Source organism: Marmota flaviventris, chromosome 8 (genome assembly GCF_047511675.1).
Source record: "Marmota flaviventris isolate mMarFla1 chromosome 8, mMarFla1.hap1, whole genome shotgun sequence".
Taxonomy (NCBI): domain Eukaryota; kingdom Metazoa; phylum Chordata; class Mammalia; order Rodentia; family Sciuridae; genus Marmota; species Marmota flaviventris.
The window spans coordinates 62,733,704-62,750,380 of record NC_092505.1 but is presented as its reverse complement, the minus strand read 5'-3'; the positions used below and the strand labels follow the sequence as shown (position 1 = coordinate 62,750,380).

General features: G+C 36.6%; 1 protein-coding gene across 1 annotated transcript in view; it reads left to right on the top strand.

The window, feature by feature from the left end:
* Gap43 (growth associated protein 43) overlaps positions 1-15,013 on the top strand; it is a 95,551-nt gene extending 80,538 nt beyond the window's left edge. The window contains exon 3 of the mRNA XM_027936119.3: positions 14,416-15,013. Coding sequence (XP_027791920.1) covers positions 14,416-14,504 — 89 coding nt within the window. The 3' untranslated portion in view covers positions 14,505-15,013. The remainder of the gene's footprint in view (positions 1-14,415) is intronic.
* The last annotated feature ends 1,664 nt before the right edge of the window (positions 15,014-16,677 follow it).

Below are 16,677 nucleotides of genomic sequence, written 5' to 3'. Positions count from 1 at the left end.
AAATCAGAATGGAAGAAGGGAGGAAGGGTCAGAAAGGAAAGAGGGAGTAAAGTCACGCAGTGTATTTAGGACCGCTGGGGAGAGATTCAAGTTTAAGTCAGGGGAACCCGCTCATCCCCAGAGGTCGTGAAAGGCAGTCTGGTCTTAGGGAAGGATTGCTGAATTCCAATTTGCTGTGTGACTTTGGGCAAGTCACAAAAAATGCTCTGTCTTCGGTTTTTCTCATAGGGAATGGGGGCTGAGATCAGAGATGATCTAAAAGGGCTCCTTCAGCTTCCACTAATTACAGGAACAATTTTATGTAATTTTATGAACAATTACAAGCCAAGTCTGTGACAATGTATACAGATTCAGGATTTTTGTCCTGAATTATGTAGTTTATCCATTTGCATTGATAAAATTAGCAAGACAACTGCCAAGTCTCTGGTTTTCTTTGTGTTGTGTAGAAAAAGCTGTAAGAGAAAATTAAACAACAAAGATAAATAATTGTCTGCCTAATCTCAAGTTCTACCCAAACACATCATGGCTGGGCATGGCAAGGCATGAGTAGAATATGACTAATGAATGCAGAGTTTTTATTTTAAAAATTTAAATGTTACCCAGACAATAGATATTCTCAAGTAGGAAATACTTTTAGGCAGCCATAGCCTAAAAATATGGGTAGGACTTTGTAGAGTTAGAGTTATGTCCAGCTTTGTCTTTGTGACTTTTAACATGAAAACAGATAATAAAAGGATTTTATCCAATATTAAATTATAGGATTTAACAAAACCACATTTACTTTTGCTCCAGAGATGAATATTGGAACTATCAGCTTTGCAATAAGGAATGTTAACTCACTGTATATTAAAACAGTACAAATGATTAACTGAATATTTAAATGGAATTAGTACAACTATTAAAGTTCTTTCAGATTCAAATTTCTACACTGAAACTTTTATAAATGATCACTAGATAGGTCAAGAGTGACTCTTTGAAATGGCCTAATGCCTAAACAATCTACTTCAATAAATGTGAAAAACTGTGAGAAAGAAAATTAAGAGAGAAGGTTTAATGAAAAATAACAAGAAACATAATTAGCCTGTTTAATTTTTCCTCTTCTCCTAAGTATGAAACTAAATAATAAGGCTAAACCACATGATATCTGAAATTTTAGCTTCCTCCTAAATGCAGCTCTAGATTTATAGAACATTCTTTTGGAAGTTAGGTGAGACAGAGTGAGATGCTAACTTCAATCATGTCTGAAAAAAAGAGTCCAAAAGGAATTTGAAATTTCTTTCCCAGAAACCTTTTTAAGAGGACAGCTACATCCTTAAATTATCCTAACTTGATTCTTCATATTCTCCAGGGATCCCTTTTCGAGACAACCCAGAAATGAGCGAGTATTGTGTATAAGTAGAGACAAAAACCTCACCAGAGCAGTCTTCCCCAGGGATGTCTCCCTTGACAGATGCCCTGTCCACAGATGCTGCAAGATTTCCTGGAAATGGAAAAACCTTCCCCATAAAAAGCTGAACAATCTCACTGAACATACTTTTTTTTTTTTTTTTAATTTAAGGGACTAATTATCAACAGGAAGTCTTAGTCTTTTTCAAATGAAGAATTCTATAATAAAGGAATTTTTCTTAAAATTGGATGTGATATCTTAAGCCTGGAGAATTGCCATTCCCTGAGTAACTTGCCTACTGAGTGGATGCAAGATTTACTACACAGCTGGGGGTAGGCGGTAATTTGGCTCTTGCCTTCAGTATGGTAAGCATAATTTTCTACAAATGGAGCTAAGCCAAGGGATAAGGTTATTTCCTTTTGAAATCAACTGACTGCTGTTGTTTGGGTGTGAAGTAGAAATTGTTCTGTCTTTAAGTGGAGGCAGTAGCAGAAGAGACTTCGCCTTTTTCACATTACTGTTTAGCAGCCTTGGTTCTTGTATGACAGGAATGCTGACTCTTTTTTTGGTGGGGGGGGTGGTACCAGGAATTGAACTCAGGGACACTCAACCAATGAGACACATCCCCATTCTTATTTTGTATTTTATTTAGAGACAGGCTCTCACTGAGTTGCTTAGTGTCTTGCTTTTTGCTGAGGCTGGCTTTGAACTTGTGATCCTCCTGCCTCAGCCTCCTGAGCCACTGGGATTACAGGCATGTACCACGGCTCCTGCTGACTTTTCTTCTTTGCTACTCTTAAAGTCTGGCCAGTGAAATCATTGCCTTTGAAATCATTTCTGGTCTTTGGACCCTAACTTCATCATAGCCTTCTCCAAAAAGTTTTTTTTTTTTTTTTGGGGGGGGGGGTTGTTGTTGTTCTTTTTTTCACTCTACAAGCAAAACCTTTATAAGCCCAGACTTTTGTGTCTTTAACATGAGAGACTCCTTAGTGCAATGCTTGACACATGGTAAACATTAAACCAATATTAGTTCCCTTAGAGACCCCCCAATAAGAGCCAGTACATTTGGCCATTTACTTAAACATGTTACTTGAACATTCCTTGTTTAGTACTTTTAAATCAACACATTTAATTCTCATAACAATCCCATGAAGCCAGGCATGGTGGTTCATGCCTGAAATCCCAGGGACTCTGAAGTCTTGAGGCAGGAGGACCACAAGTTCAAAACCAGCCTCAGCAATTTAGCAAGGCCCTAAGCAACTTAGTGAGACTCTGCCTCAAAGTAAAAAAATAAAAAGGTCTGGGGATGTGGCTTAGTGGTAAAAATCCCCCGAGCTCAATTCTAAGTACCAAAACAAAACAAAACAAAAAACCCTCAAAAACAAAAACAAAACAACAACCCCATGAAGAAGATACCCATATTACTACCAATTATATCTAAGGAAAATGAGTAGTAAGAGATTTAGTAACTTATCCAAAGCCATGGTGTCAGAATTAAATGCAAAGTCTTGCTCTAGAATCAATTCCTTTAACCACTGTCCTCTGATCTAAAAAGAGTTATGCTTCAAGTAGATATCTATTTTTACCTTCTTTTGTAGCTAAACAATTTTTTATAAAATTAGTAGTTATGAAATCAAAATTAGCAAAGAAATGGAGGATTGTAAGCAGATGCTTCCATGACCATGAACCAGAATAATCTTGGGATTTATTTTTCTAATTCAAAATTTTGAAATGTAGACCAACTTTTGCTATTTCCTTCAGTCATAATAACTAGTCATCACTTTTTCTGCTTGGGATATATATATCCCAAGAGTGCTTTTGATATATAAATAAATCTTAAATATAATATATATATATATATATATATATATATATATATATTTAAGTCCTTAGTATAAACCCGGGGCCTCACGTGTTAGGCAAGCACTTTACCACTGAACTACATCCAGAACACTTTTTTCAATATTTTTATGGGTGAAAACATTAAATGTCCATCATCTGATATGTATGATACTGGGAGTCAGGGGTATTATAGATGCCTCTAGATATCCCCAACCCCAGGCATGTTTTAGGCACTTGGAATTTGTTAGTGAAAAAAGTTGAAAAATCTCTGCTTACATGGAGTTTAAATTCCAGTGTCTCCTTTTGCAACATTAGTTCATAATCAAAGAAGAATTTCAAAAACTAGCATATAATGCAAGAAACATAATTTCTGTATGAAGAGAAGGAAGTGATTAGTTTTGCCTAAAGTACGTTTGATGTTGGAAACATCATTTGAGCTGGGTTTTGAGGGATGATAAGCAAAAATCCAAATGATTCAACTTTAGAGATTTACTATATAGTAAAGTAGTAGGCTGGCTGGTCTGCCTCTCAACTACAGTCCTTAAACTTGGTTTAAGGGATTTCTTTGGTCTAAATCCCTAGAATCAGACCCTAAGGTGGAAATTCCTGTGCAAGTAATACGTTGGTGGAGCCTTTTAAAGGAGTAAGCAAAGAGGATAGCACAGAGGAAGAATCCAGGCAAAGGTGAGAGTTCAGGAGAAGGGTAGTCCTGCCTCATCCTACAGAGAGCCCTGAAGCATGAATTCTATCATAGAAGTTGTTTAGCTCAAAAGCAAAAGGAGTCAGAGGGGACATGATCTCTCACACCTAACATTGAAGCGGTTCTCAATTCACCTCCCCTACCAAAGGAGGCAGATGTGAATTGTTGGAAGGCAAACCTCCAGCAGCTGGGGAATGGGTGCCTGAGCCTGGTAAACTAAGATCTGAGAGGATCACCAGTAGCATTGGCTACATCTAGAAGGGAGGGTGACGAGATATAGAAAATATTTGAATAGCAAATGAGAAAAGAGATAATATTGAATTGATTTTTGGGGGAGGCCATTTATAAAGTCTGGGATAGTATTTATTTTTTACTCATTCACTAAAAAGTCTAGAATGAAGGTAATTTAAATTTAGCAAAATAAGAAAGGTAACACTATGATCTAGAGACTCTGACTTGAAATTAGTTCTTAAAGACAAAATCTGCACTGTGGAATTCCTCATAGACCCCACAATCAATTTTACCCATGGTCAAGTATTCATATTAATGTTACTTATTGACCTATTAGACAATTGAGTTATAAAGCCAGAGAGGTACAGCTAAGATTTTCTCCCAGCTAGGACCCTCATCTAGGACCTTATGAAGTGGAAAAGAGATAGAGAGTTGAAATTATACCTCTGTTTGTTGTAAACTTGTCTTCTGGATGTTAAACATATTTAAGCGTGTAGAATTTACATTGACTCCCCCAGAATTAAATATAAGTAAATTCATCGTTTCCTAAACCAACAACATAAATTGACTATATAATTTGATTATTTCACCCTAAGTCCTTGGTCAAAGAATACATGGTAATGAATCAAATCATAAACCTTTTTTCATGTTCAAAGTGATGTACAGATATTAACTTCTTTACCATGCTAATATGAAAAAAAAAAAGCTGTTACTGGATAATCACTTATTTTAACCATCCTAACAATGAACTAAAGTCCCATATAAGTCTCAATTTTTACTTTATTTTGCAAGTGTATGTGAAGATATATATATATATATATGTCAGCAACTTACTTATATATTAATTTTAAACAAAGGTTTTCATGGTTTATGATGTCCTTGGTTTATGACTAAGCAATTTATTTTATGGCATCCTTTGGACAAAAGAAATACTTAACAATTCTGCTTACCAGGTAGTCTCAACTTTCTCATCAAAAAAATTGGACATATTTAGAATATCTCTTACATCTTTTTAAGCCTCAGGATTCTGTGTTTCTACCATATCTGAAAGTTTTTTTTTTTTTAAAGTAAATCTATAAAATATTCCCACATGTGCCTGTATGCATACGTTGTGTGCACGTGTTTAAAATTCCCTCCCTCTCTCGTTTCAAAAGAAATTTTCAAATCATTGGAAGGCAAAATGCTACAGGCCAACATTCCTAATGTGGTACTGACCATTTGCAATCAACTATTGGCAAGCTCACGAGAATTTGCAGAGACTAAGAAAACAGATCTCCTGGAACTTAAATCTGTAGAAGTCTGTGATGAATTTTGAGCACATACTTCTGTCCTGTCAGATAGGATTTTGAACTTTATTTAAAAATATATAAATGGTCCACAGGAAAGATGAAAGCAAAAATTCCTAGGTTAAATTGTTTCTGATCAACACTATTAGTGATACTTGATATGGCAATGTTATCTTTCTATTTTTGATGTGACATTTCTCAAAATTTCTGTCACAGGTGCCATGATTGTTTATCATTGTGTTGACTCCACATTATTCCTTTCATCTCATATACTAACAGAAGTAATGCTTGATACAACCAGATCCAGCTACACCTTGGCATGTAATTTATCCAGGAAGAAGAATGTGGGATAAGTCTATTAACAGTTATGCTGGAATGACAATACCTCCAAATTTTTGTTTTGATTTTAACTTTTAGTAGTTGACTTATTCATTGTGATTATGGTAAGAAACATGGTAAATTAATAGGCTAAGAGTATAGTTAAGTGACAGAGCACTTGGGTAACTTATGTGAGTCTCTGGGTTTAATCCCCATCATTGAAATAAATAAAAAGATAAAGTTAACATAATTTAATTTTATATATTTACTTAATCTTATTCAAAAAATTATTGATGGCTACAATGTAAGTCACATAAATTGTAGTTATTGATCTTTCTGTGGGTCTCAAATGGGAGAAGAAGATAGAACACTAACTTTTGACGATTTGGTAGAAACTCTGAATAGATAATGTTTAAGAAGTTTCCAAGGATATCTGTCAATCTGTGCCTTCTTTGGCTTTTGTTTGGATGGCTTTTAAAGCTGTGGTTCTCATCTTTCAAATAAAACCATTAATTTTTGTTATGTGAAATGAAACCCCCACATTGTCTTAAATTCTATAAGAATAGCTTTCTTTAATTAATAATCAATTATATCCTTATTTTCTGAGTCAGAGACTTTACAGAAATATTCTGGGGTAAAGAATGATTAAGAAACTCTTAATCATTTGTCTGGGAAATAAGATCTTTTCTCCTTCGGGAAATTGCTTTTTTCCTCCTGACACAAAAATGTTAAATATAATAATTCAAATTAGGCTGAGTGGATTTCCCAAATCCATAGGTTGGACGATAATCCAACAAACTCTGAATCCCACAGATTGGATTAAAATCTCAGTACACTACATCCTGTAGTTTGAATTTTACAAAGTATTTTCTAATGTCTTTCTACAAATTCCAAATAACCTGCAATAAATGATACGGCCATTAAAGAACAGACTTTAATAACCATATTATTTAAATATGAAAAAACTGAAGCAAACAAAGGAAAACTAACCTGTCTGGGTCCATATGCTTAGTTGCTGGGAGACTCAAGGCTACAATATAAGTTAGCTTGATTATCCTAAGCATTTGACAAGAGAAGTCAAAATACAAAAATATGTTTCAGATATCACTTGGGACCCCATTATTCATCCTCTGAGTTTTCTTCTGGGTTAAAATTTGTTTTAATTATTCTTTGAAATTCTTAAGTGTTTTGTGATGTAAGTGATAAGTTTATTATCTTCCCAAGGCTCAGAAAGCAAGAGTGGAGGCACAGGGGTTATTTGGGCCATTATCTCAACATCAAAATTATATATGTATGGGCCCAGGATTTTGAATGTGATTTAAAACATGAAATTAGTGATGATATAAGAGTAAATGTGGATCCCAGTATAGATAACAGTGGTCATCAAAGACCATGACTTGGGTTCCAGTCTGATATCTGGTACATGACTCAAGAGAAAGATCATGTAAGTAACAAAAGGGCTGTATGTGAGTCAACTACCAAATGGCTTTTTGTTTTCCTCTAAGCTTTTGAGGTGATGATACTTAATATTCAGGAAAGATGAAAATAAAAAGGGAAAGGAAGCAAACAAGCAAACTCTCAATCCCAGTGGTGATTGGTGGAGGATTGTGGGCATGGCCCCAGGATGATAGCAGCTTCTATTTAATCAATGTTGACAAGACTGGGGAGAGCTGGGCAGGTCCCAAGAGGTAATGTTTTACTCGGAAATCCACTCAACCTAATTTCAGTAATGTAGGGCTGTGAAGGGGCCTGGACCCAAGCCAGGAAACAGGGCCATTAGAGCTCAGTGTGGGCGATGGCAGCTGGGAACACCGCCATCCCTCCAGCAACACTGCAACCAGGCTGCTGCATATGCTCTTGGTATTTGCTCCCCAACAGAATGCACAGACATGCTATTCTCACCCTTTCGAGGAAATGAATGGAATGCATAAAGGCAAGAGCTGCTTCCAGAATCTGTTTCAGCAAGAATCAGAGATTGAATGTGACATAACTTTAAAGGACCACTGTGAAGTTGTCTACCCAAATCTCTTTGTCTTTTAAGAATGTAATTGAGCTGTGTCAAATGCATATAAAAATAACTTAGCATCTTTATGGACATCTTAATATGTCTTTATTTTTCTTAACAATGATAGTTGTGGATCAAGAATGTGAAACTGCTAGGGTTTTCCACTTTTCAAAATATATAAGATTCATTTATAACTCAACTTTGCAAATTCAGGAGAATGATTATAACCCAACTTTGCAAATCCAGGAGAAACTATACCCCTTTGGGCTGAGTTCTTTTTTTCTAGCTATTCTTTTTTTCCTTTGCCACTCTTTCTCCAAAAAACAGGGCATCATTATAGTAATATTAGCATGGAAAATCCAAGAAGGTAGAGATTTTGATTTCATATTTTCATACACCACCACTGTATTTTTCAGTTTGTAGAACAATATGTGGCACACAGGAAGGCTCCATTCTTTTCATTAGAAGAATAAATAAATGAATGAATGAAGATATTTTTCCTTCTGTTTTTAAGCATCCTTCAACTCTCAAGCATGAGGAATACATGATTTTAATAAGATGTGAACACTCCCTTTTTATGTTAACAATTGATAAAATTTACAGGGCTTCCAGCAAACATGGTGATTTCTAAGAGGTCTTTGGGCTTGGAAGAGTGATGTTTTCCCAAAGCTAAGATGTCATAACATGGTCAGGTCATACCTATTTGTCATACTCTACCATCATCTGTCCAAATTGACTAAATATACTTTTTGAGGCCAAATGAAATTTGTATCATTTAAATCATGGCACATCAAGAAGGCAAATTAAACAAGTTTTTGACCCCGTAGCTTAAACTTCTACTATTAATAAAGTTATTTTCTCCTGAAAATATGATCATGTTTCATGTGAAAAAATACCCAATTTCTTATATTTAAAAAAAAAATGATTTTCTTCCTGGGCGAGGTGGTGCACGCCTGTAATCCCAGCAGCTAGGGAGGCTGAGACAAGAGGATCGCAAGTTCAAAGCCAGCCTCAGCAATAGTGAGGCACTAAGCAACTCAGTGAGACTCTAAATAAAATAGACCCCAAAATAAAATACTAAATAAGGCTGGGGATGTGGCTCAGTAGTTGAATGCCCCTGAGTTCAATACTGAGTTCAATACCTGGTACCCCCACCCCCCCGAAAATGTTTTTCTTTTTAGTGTAAATCACTAAAACACATCAGCACTTTCTGTTTTGGATACAGTGTGCCTCAGAATTAGATTTTGAAGGATTGACTTTGCCCTGGTGAAAACTGATTGGGGGAAGCCATCATTAGGTCCATGACAGTAATGACTCTTAACAGTCACGTGGCATATATGGGTACAAATTACATATTTATATATATTGTGTGTCAGAGCCTTGCTGCTGTAACAAAATACTATAAACTGGATGGCTTTTGAACAATAAAAAATGTACTCCTCATGGTTCTGGAGGCTGGGAAGTCCAAAGCCAAGATGGCAGCTGAATCAGTTTGTCAGGTGAAGACCTGCTATCTCATGATGGATCCTATCTCATGTTCTCTATCTCTATCTCTCCAGGTCTCTATCTCTCCATGTCTCTTTTATAAGACACTAATCTCAAACATGGATGCTCCACCTTTATGATCTAATCCTCCTCTAAAGGCCCCATCCCCTAATACCATCACCTTGAGGATTAGAATTTTGACATATGGATTTTGAAGGGACACAAAACATTCATACCATAACACTGTGATTTACTTAATCTTGCATTTCCTGTAATGTCTTAGCCAAAATGACACTATTAATATTAGGTTTTCATGTTTACTAAAAGTAAAAGTACTATTCAGAGCTAACCTGAATAAGGAAGTTTAATCTACTCATGGACTTGCTGTTTTTTTGCAGTTACATCAGCAATTCCAGGTCTTTCTCACTTGCCAGCTTCAGGCCTGGTTACTTCTGCTCCCTTGTTCAATGTCCCTTGGCACGGAGAATCTCACTTCAGTCTCTTAGCTTCTACAGCCTCTTAAGTAACAACTGTCACAGAGGGAGGTTGATCCTCTAGATGAGGAATGTGGTTATTTACGCTAATTGGATAGTGGTAATTGGAGTGACAGCTGGCCTCAGACATTCATCTGTCTTTGACACTCACCATGATGATCAAAGTTTTTGCACAAAATACTGAAGATTACATATTAACCCATCTCTAACATTTGCAAATTATGCAATTAGTGCCAGAAAGTGCCAAGCCCAGATTTCATATTATGAAAGACTAATCAGGGCTCTTCCTTCCATTTAGAACTGCTTTTAACAAGGTCAGTTTTTAAACTAGGCTCCAGGTCTCTGTGTATTCCTTATGCTGGTTCCCACTCTGAGTCCATTTATCCTTGTTGGACTGATATAAGAGCAGGGGAAGCAATTTAAAGTAGAACCTGTCAGCATGGCTCTGCCCTAGGTTGGAATTGCTGCCACTTACTATCAGTGTGACCTGAGATAAATTATTTAATCTCCATGTACCTCAACTTCCCCAGATGTAAAACAGGGTGATTAAGAAAGCTTTGAGGATGAAATGAAATGGAATGATATAAACACACTTATAACTCTTCTGAGCACTCCACCCTTACGATCCAATCATCCCCCAAGTCCCCACCCACCTTTAGGTGAGGATGAAATGAAATGATACTAGTATACTTAGAACTGTTCTGAGCACATAATAGGGGCTTTACAATATTAGCTATAGTTATATACAAAGATCAGGAATGTCATGATTTACAGTTCTTTCCAGTCATTGAGGCTGCTAAAAAAGGACAGTTTAGAAAATATAGACATAGAGCCAGGTGTGGTAGTGCACACCTGTAATCTCAGTTACTTGAGAGGCTGAGGCAGGAGAATCAAAAGTTCAAGAACAGCCTGGGCAACTTACCAAGACCCCGTCTTGAAATAAAAATAAATAAATAAATAAAAGGACTGAGGGTGTAACTCAGAAGTAAAGCATCCCTGGATTCAATGCCAATATACCCTTCTCCTGCCCCCACCACACACAAATGTACACATACAGCTATATGGCCAACAGGATTTATTATCTATAATGACTTATTTAGAATTGACATCAATGAAAGAAGAAGCAAGTTAGCACCATGGAGAAGTTTTCTCCTTCATTCAAACTCATATGAATCTATATATACACAAATAGGATTCTATTTATAACAAGTTCTCCTTTGTCTGAGTCTAAACCTTTCCCAAACTCATATTTAGTTTCCCATTGAGTAGTTGTAGCTGGAATAAGTATAAGTTCACACGTAACGATCGTTTCCTTCATTTATATGTAGGGTTTTTTATAAACATCATTATGAGTTCTTACCTGACCTCACCTTTTTGGTTGTGAAAGATTAGTCCTTTGGTCCTTTGAGTGTTTTGCTTTTCTCCCCATAAATTCTTGGTGGCCTACCTATAAAAATTTCACCGAATCCACTGACTTAACCCACTTTATTTTCGCCAACTAGTCAACCCTTCATCTAAAACAAAGACAACCCCTCTGCTTAATGTTCAATAATATCAAGTAAAAAAAAATTGCTCTCAACTCATACAAAATAAAATGTATACATAGTTATAGGTTCAGTTGAATTGAGTTTCATATGAATGATTGACATTTCCTTTTTTAATCATCTAATTGAATTTCATTGATTTTAATTTTATGGTTTTTATATTTTAGAACCATTTTTTTAAATCTCAGAAGTTTTATATGTCTCTAAAAGCTCATAGATTTCAACTATTTGGAATCTGGGTGCTAAATTGCTGAAATAGGTTTGTCCTTGACCCTTGCTGCTTGAATTTGCCCACCTGCTCTAATGAGACAACTTGAACAAGTAGACAATCTGAGCATTAGTTCTGGCTGAGCCCTGAGCAAACCAAAAGATTTATGTATCTGGACTTTAATTTCCTCATCTATAAAGTGAGGATGTGTCTTCTATCCGTTAACAAATATTTATTGAGGCTTTTCCCTGTATTAAGTCTGTCTGCACACTGGGGATTCAAAGTGAACAAAAGTAGATAATGTTGTTGCCTTACAGAGTTTATGGTTTAGTGAGTGGATGATTTTAAAGAGCCCTTTCATTGACAACACTTTATGATTATGAATTTTATTATCTGTTAAAGATATATTATGGAAGATCTCAGAAGAGAAATACTTCCTATCTTTTCCTACTGCCTCTCCTCCACACAGAGAAGAATGCCTAGCATGTGGCAGGTGCCCAACGACAAATTGAACAAATAAACAAATAACCATATGAAAAACACTTCAAAGCATTAAAGGGAAAGCATATGTAGCTATTGAAGCTCTTTTAATAGGGAACAGACAGCCATGACTTTCTGTCCTAATGGAAGAGATTTGTACCAAATTTTACCTTTATCCTAGGCCCAGGCAAAAGATAACAAGAGAAAGTGAGGGCATGTGGAAGGATCTGACCTGATTCCATTTGAACAGGGACAAAAGCATGGCTTTATCTCAGAATCATCTGAATTTCTGCTCTTCTGTTTCTCCCCTGTGGATTTTCTTCCTTCTTATTCCACAAATATAAACCCAATACACTTTCCTTTTATTCTTCAGTTTCCCAATCTTCCCTCACATCATACAAAATGGTTCCCAAGTTTTTGTTTTAGTCAGAGAGATGTGACTCCTTGTCCTGCTCCTACAATGGATTCTTCTAAATGCTTCAGGACAGTTTAATTCAATATTATGTTCCTCTTTTGGTTTGGAAAATGGCTCTAAAAATGTTGTTGTTGTTGTTGTTGTTTTGGAGCTGATAAAGATATTAAACTACCTTGGGAATACTTGTGGTATCCAAACCTTTGGGTAGGGCAGAGGAACAACTCGGATTCTCTGAAAGAACTTCAGATTGCTAGAGAAGGACCTCACTGAAATAAATCTAGAAGCTTTCTTCTGGCAAAAATATATGATTGATGAGCACACCAATGTTCTATGATCCCTGACGAGTACTGCTGATACGTAGATATTATGATGTTTAGAAAGAAGTTTTAACCTAGAACTTGTATTGGCACTTTGTTGTTCAAGAGTTAATAATTATTAATTTGGAAAGCTACAGATTTAAAAAAAAAAAATTGCTCTAAGCAGTAGTAGTTATCATCACTAGAATAGCTACATGTTGAAGATAGCTCAGAGTGAGTTATGATCCCTACAAGATAAATAAAACTTTAGTGACAAATGAATCACTGTGAGGTGAAATTGCCTGTCATAGCTTCTTACATTTTTCACTAGACCAGACCAGCCTGGTGTGAGCCTAGAAACTAAATATATTTTCACGAAAGTAAGCATTTCCTTCTCCTGAAGATATTTAAAAGATAAAGGTGTTCCAAAAATGTGTCTAACAGTGGTGGTCTTATTCGAATATAAATTTTTATCTTCACTTGAATATAAACATATAGCTGACTGATTTGAGGAGTAAAACTTTTTTTTTTTTTTTATGAAGTCCTCTATGGGGCCCCATTTCTGTAATCACAACATTGTCTCCCAAATATATTTTATTTGGTACTCCTAGCTTAATCTTTGAGCATATCTGTATTATATGTCTTTGTTTAGTTGGCTATAACTGATTACAGTGAAAGGGCACAAAGCAATAGAAGCAAAGGAAAAGTTACCTGGGGTAAAGATTGGCAGAAGGCAGATACAAGCTTCCAAGGGTTTTCAAAGCCTATCCATTATCTTCAATTAAATACAAACTTGTTAGCCTAACAAGATTCCATCGACTCCAGTTTATCTTTCTAAGAAAAACTGAAATCATTGAGCCTTCAATGTGGTTTACACTGAATAGTTTTTCTCCTTCTGAGGTGCTGGATTTGTTGTATTAAGTAAAGGGTACCTACATGACCAGTTCCCAGTATGAATTCTGGACCTGTAGGCTCAAGGGGTTTTTTTTGCAAAAGAAAAAACCAACTCAGCCCACTCCATTTGATCTCTATGTGACCAGCACTGCCTATTGGCCACCCCCAGCTCCAACAGAAGCTGGAAATTCAAGTATTTTACTTTGGGGTCATTATAGTACTAGAAACAAGGGGGCAAAATAGTTAGAATGAATTCTCAGTGCTCCATATAAATTATTTGTCACCACTGTCTGACACTTATGGAGCAAGAAAAAAGATTGTTTTTGATTTCCCATGTGAATATCACATATGTTGGTACTTTTATTGTAAGACTAAGAGGTTAAAAACACAATAATTTTTTTCTGAGCGGACCACTTGTCCCTAACATTATGCTTTTTGTTCCTGAGCACTTCTGTATGTGCCACTGAACAGCTTCCTAGAAGTAAACTCTTCCAAACATGGAAATTGTATTGATGAATAACAATGATCTCTTTTTTATCCTAAAGTTCTTATATAATGGTATAGGAAAGACAGTGGAGTGAATCTGATATAACTTTCATGTGTACATATATGAATATACCACATGTAGAACCTCAAGACTGAGATCCTAGTTAGAATAAGATGAACTCCATGTTTGTATAAATCTGTCAAAATATACTCTACTGTCATGTGTAACTAAAAAGAACAAATTAAAAAAAAAAAAAAAAAGAAATGCACTGTGCCAATGTACAATCCAATGAGACAAAATACTAACTCTTTTTTCTCTCGCCCCATCTTGCTTTCTTCCTCAGAAGCTGTAGATGAAACCAAACCTAAGGAAAGTGCCCGGCAGGATGAGGGTAAAGAAGAAGAACGTGAGGCTGACCAGGAACATGCCTGAACTTTAAGAAATGGCTTTCCACGTCCCCACCCTCCCCTCTCCTGAGCCCTGTCTCTCCTGCCCTCTCTCAACTCCACTCTGAAGTTTCCCTTCCTGTCCTGCTCACGTCTGTGAGTCTGTCCTCTCCCGCCCACTAGCCCTCTTTCTCTCTGTGTGGCAAACATTTAAAAAAAAAAAAAAGCAGGAAAGATCCCAAGTCAAACAGTGTGGCTTAAAAATTTTTTGTTTCTTGGTGTTGTTATGGCGAGTTTTTGGTAATGATGATCCAATCATTTTGGGAAATTCTTGCACTGTATCCCAGTTTTTTGATCTGGTGCGTGTGGCCCTGTGGGAGTCCACTTTCCTCTCTATCTCTCTGTTCCAAGTGTGTGTGCAATGTTCCGTTCATCTGAGGAGTCCAAAATATTGAGTGAATTCAAAACCATTTTGTTTTTCTCCTTTTCAATGTGATGGAATGAACAAAAAGGAAAAAAATTCAAAAACCCAGTTTGTTTTAAAAATAAATAAATAAAGCAAATGTGCCAATTAGCGTAACTTGCGGCTCTAAGGCTCCTTTTTCAATCTGAATATTAATAAATCATGAGAGTAATCAAACTCCAGTGGCTCCGTGTTTCTGTTCCATCTCCCTTAGTTGCTGTAGTAAATTGGGATCTTACATTTCATCTTTTCTCTGGTGTCTCCATCTGACCCCAGCAACCTTGATAAGGAAAACACAGATGAAGCCCAACGTTCTGGTTAGTACTGATGACTTCAGGCCTGGATGAAATAGCTGGGCGCTGCAGTAGCTTGCTAAGGCTGCTATAACAAAGTCCCACAGACTGGGTGGCTTTAACAACAGGTATTGATTGTCTGAGAGTGCTGACGGCTGGAAGTCTCAAATCAAGTTGTTGGCAGTGTTGGTTCCTTCTGAGGCCTGTAAGGAAATGATTGGTTGTAGGCCTCTCTCCATAGTTTATAGATGTGTATCTTCTCCCTGTGTCACCTTGCAACTTCTCTCTATGTATGTCTCTGGGTTCAAATTTTCCCTTTTTCTAAGGATACCAATCATATTAAATTAGGATCCACTCTCATGGCCTCACTTTTACTTCATTACCTCTATAAGACCCTGCCTGTAAATAAGGTCACAGTCTAAGGTGCAAGGGTGAAGAATATCAACATATGAATTAGGGGAGGAGTTAAGGAAGTTCAGCCCCCATGAGACACACTAAGACTTGATTTTCATAAAGTAACCACAGAGTATTTTCAGGGTTCAGAAAAAGTTTGTCTTATCCAATGAAGACTATTCTAGGTTTTGCTAGGTTAAATATTACAGCTATATACATAACTCTTAGACATCCCCAACTTTTGTTTACATGTCTTGTTTTAACCCAAACGTTGCGCCAGTCTTTTCTATCTTTTTCAGTTTATGAATTTCTACTGGCATTATAACCCCATGCCAGGCATGTGTCAGATTCTTGACTGGTCATAATCATTGCACCTGCTGATGGTGGTGGTCCATAAAGAAAAGAGTACCTGTAGTACATCCACTGTTAGTTCTTTTCAAATTTCCCTCCATTTCCAGTTTTTTAAATACCTTCTGTTAGAAGGTAAATAGTTCACCTGAGAAACACAACAATGTTCCTAAATCCAGAAGAATCCATGCTGTTCATTCCTCCCTAATTTCCTAATTCTATCCTGGTGCATAAACAGGTCATGTTCTGCCCTGGCCCTGGTCTCCTCCCATGGACATAAATGACCAAGAAATTCCCTTCAGCTTCCTACACTCATCTGCACTTAGGATTTCTAAGCAAGGAAGAGAAAACCAAGTGAAACAAAAGTCCTCAAAATCGCAATGACAGGAGGTAAAACTTATAGCTTGATGTCTCTGATCAGCTCTGATGTCCTCTGAAACATGAGTCTTCCCTGGGTCAAGTTCTCTCCTTGGCTACCAACACAAAGTGAAGTTTTCATTGGGGGAAGTCACTATAAAGAAAAGTGTCAGGAAGCATCAATACCATATATTAAAGCAACAGTTTGACTTCATTCTGAGTTGGTAAGATTTCCATGGGAGTCTTTGGAGCAAGTGTCAGAGGCTCAAATTTCATCTAATGAAAGTCTCACAAGATGTGAGTCAAGGTGTGGGAAAAGGGCATCCCTTGGTGTGGCTGGCAAGTAACCTACTGCTTTAGGAATT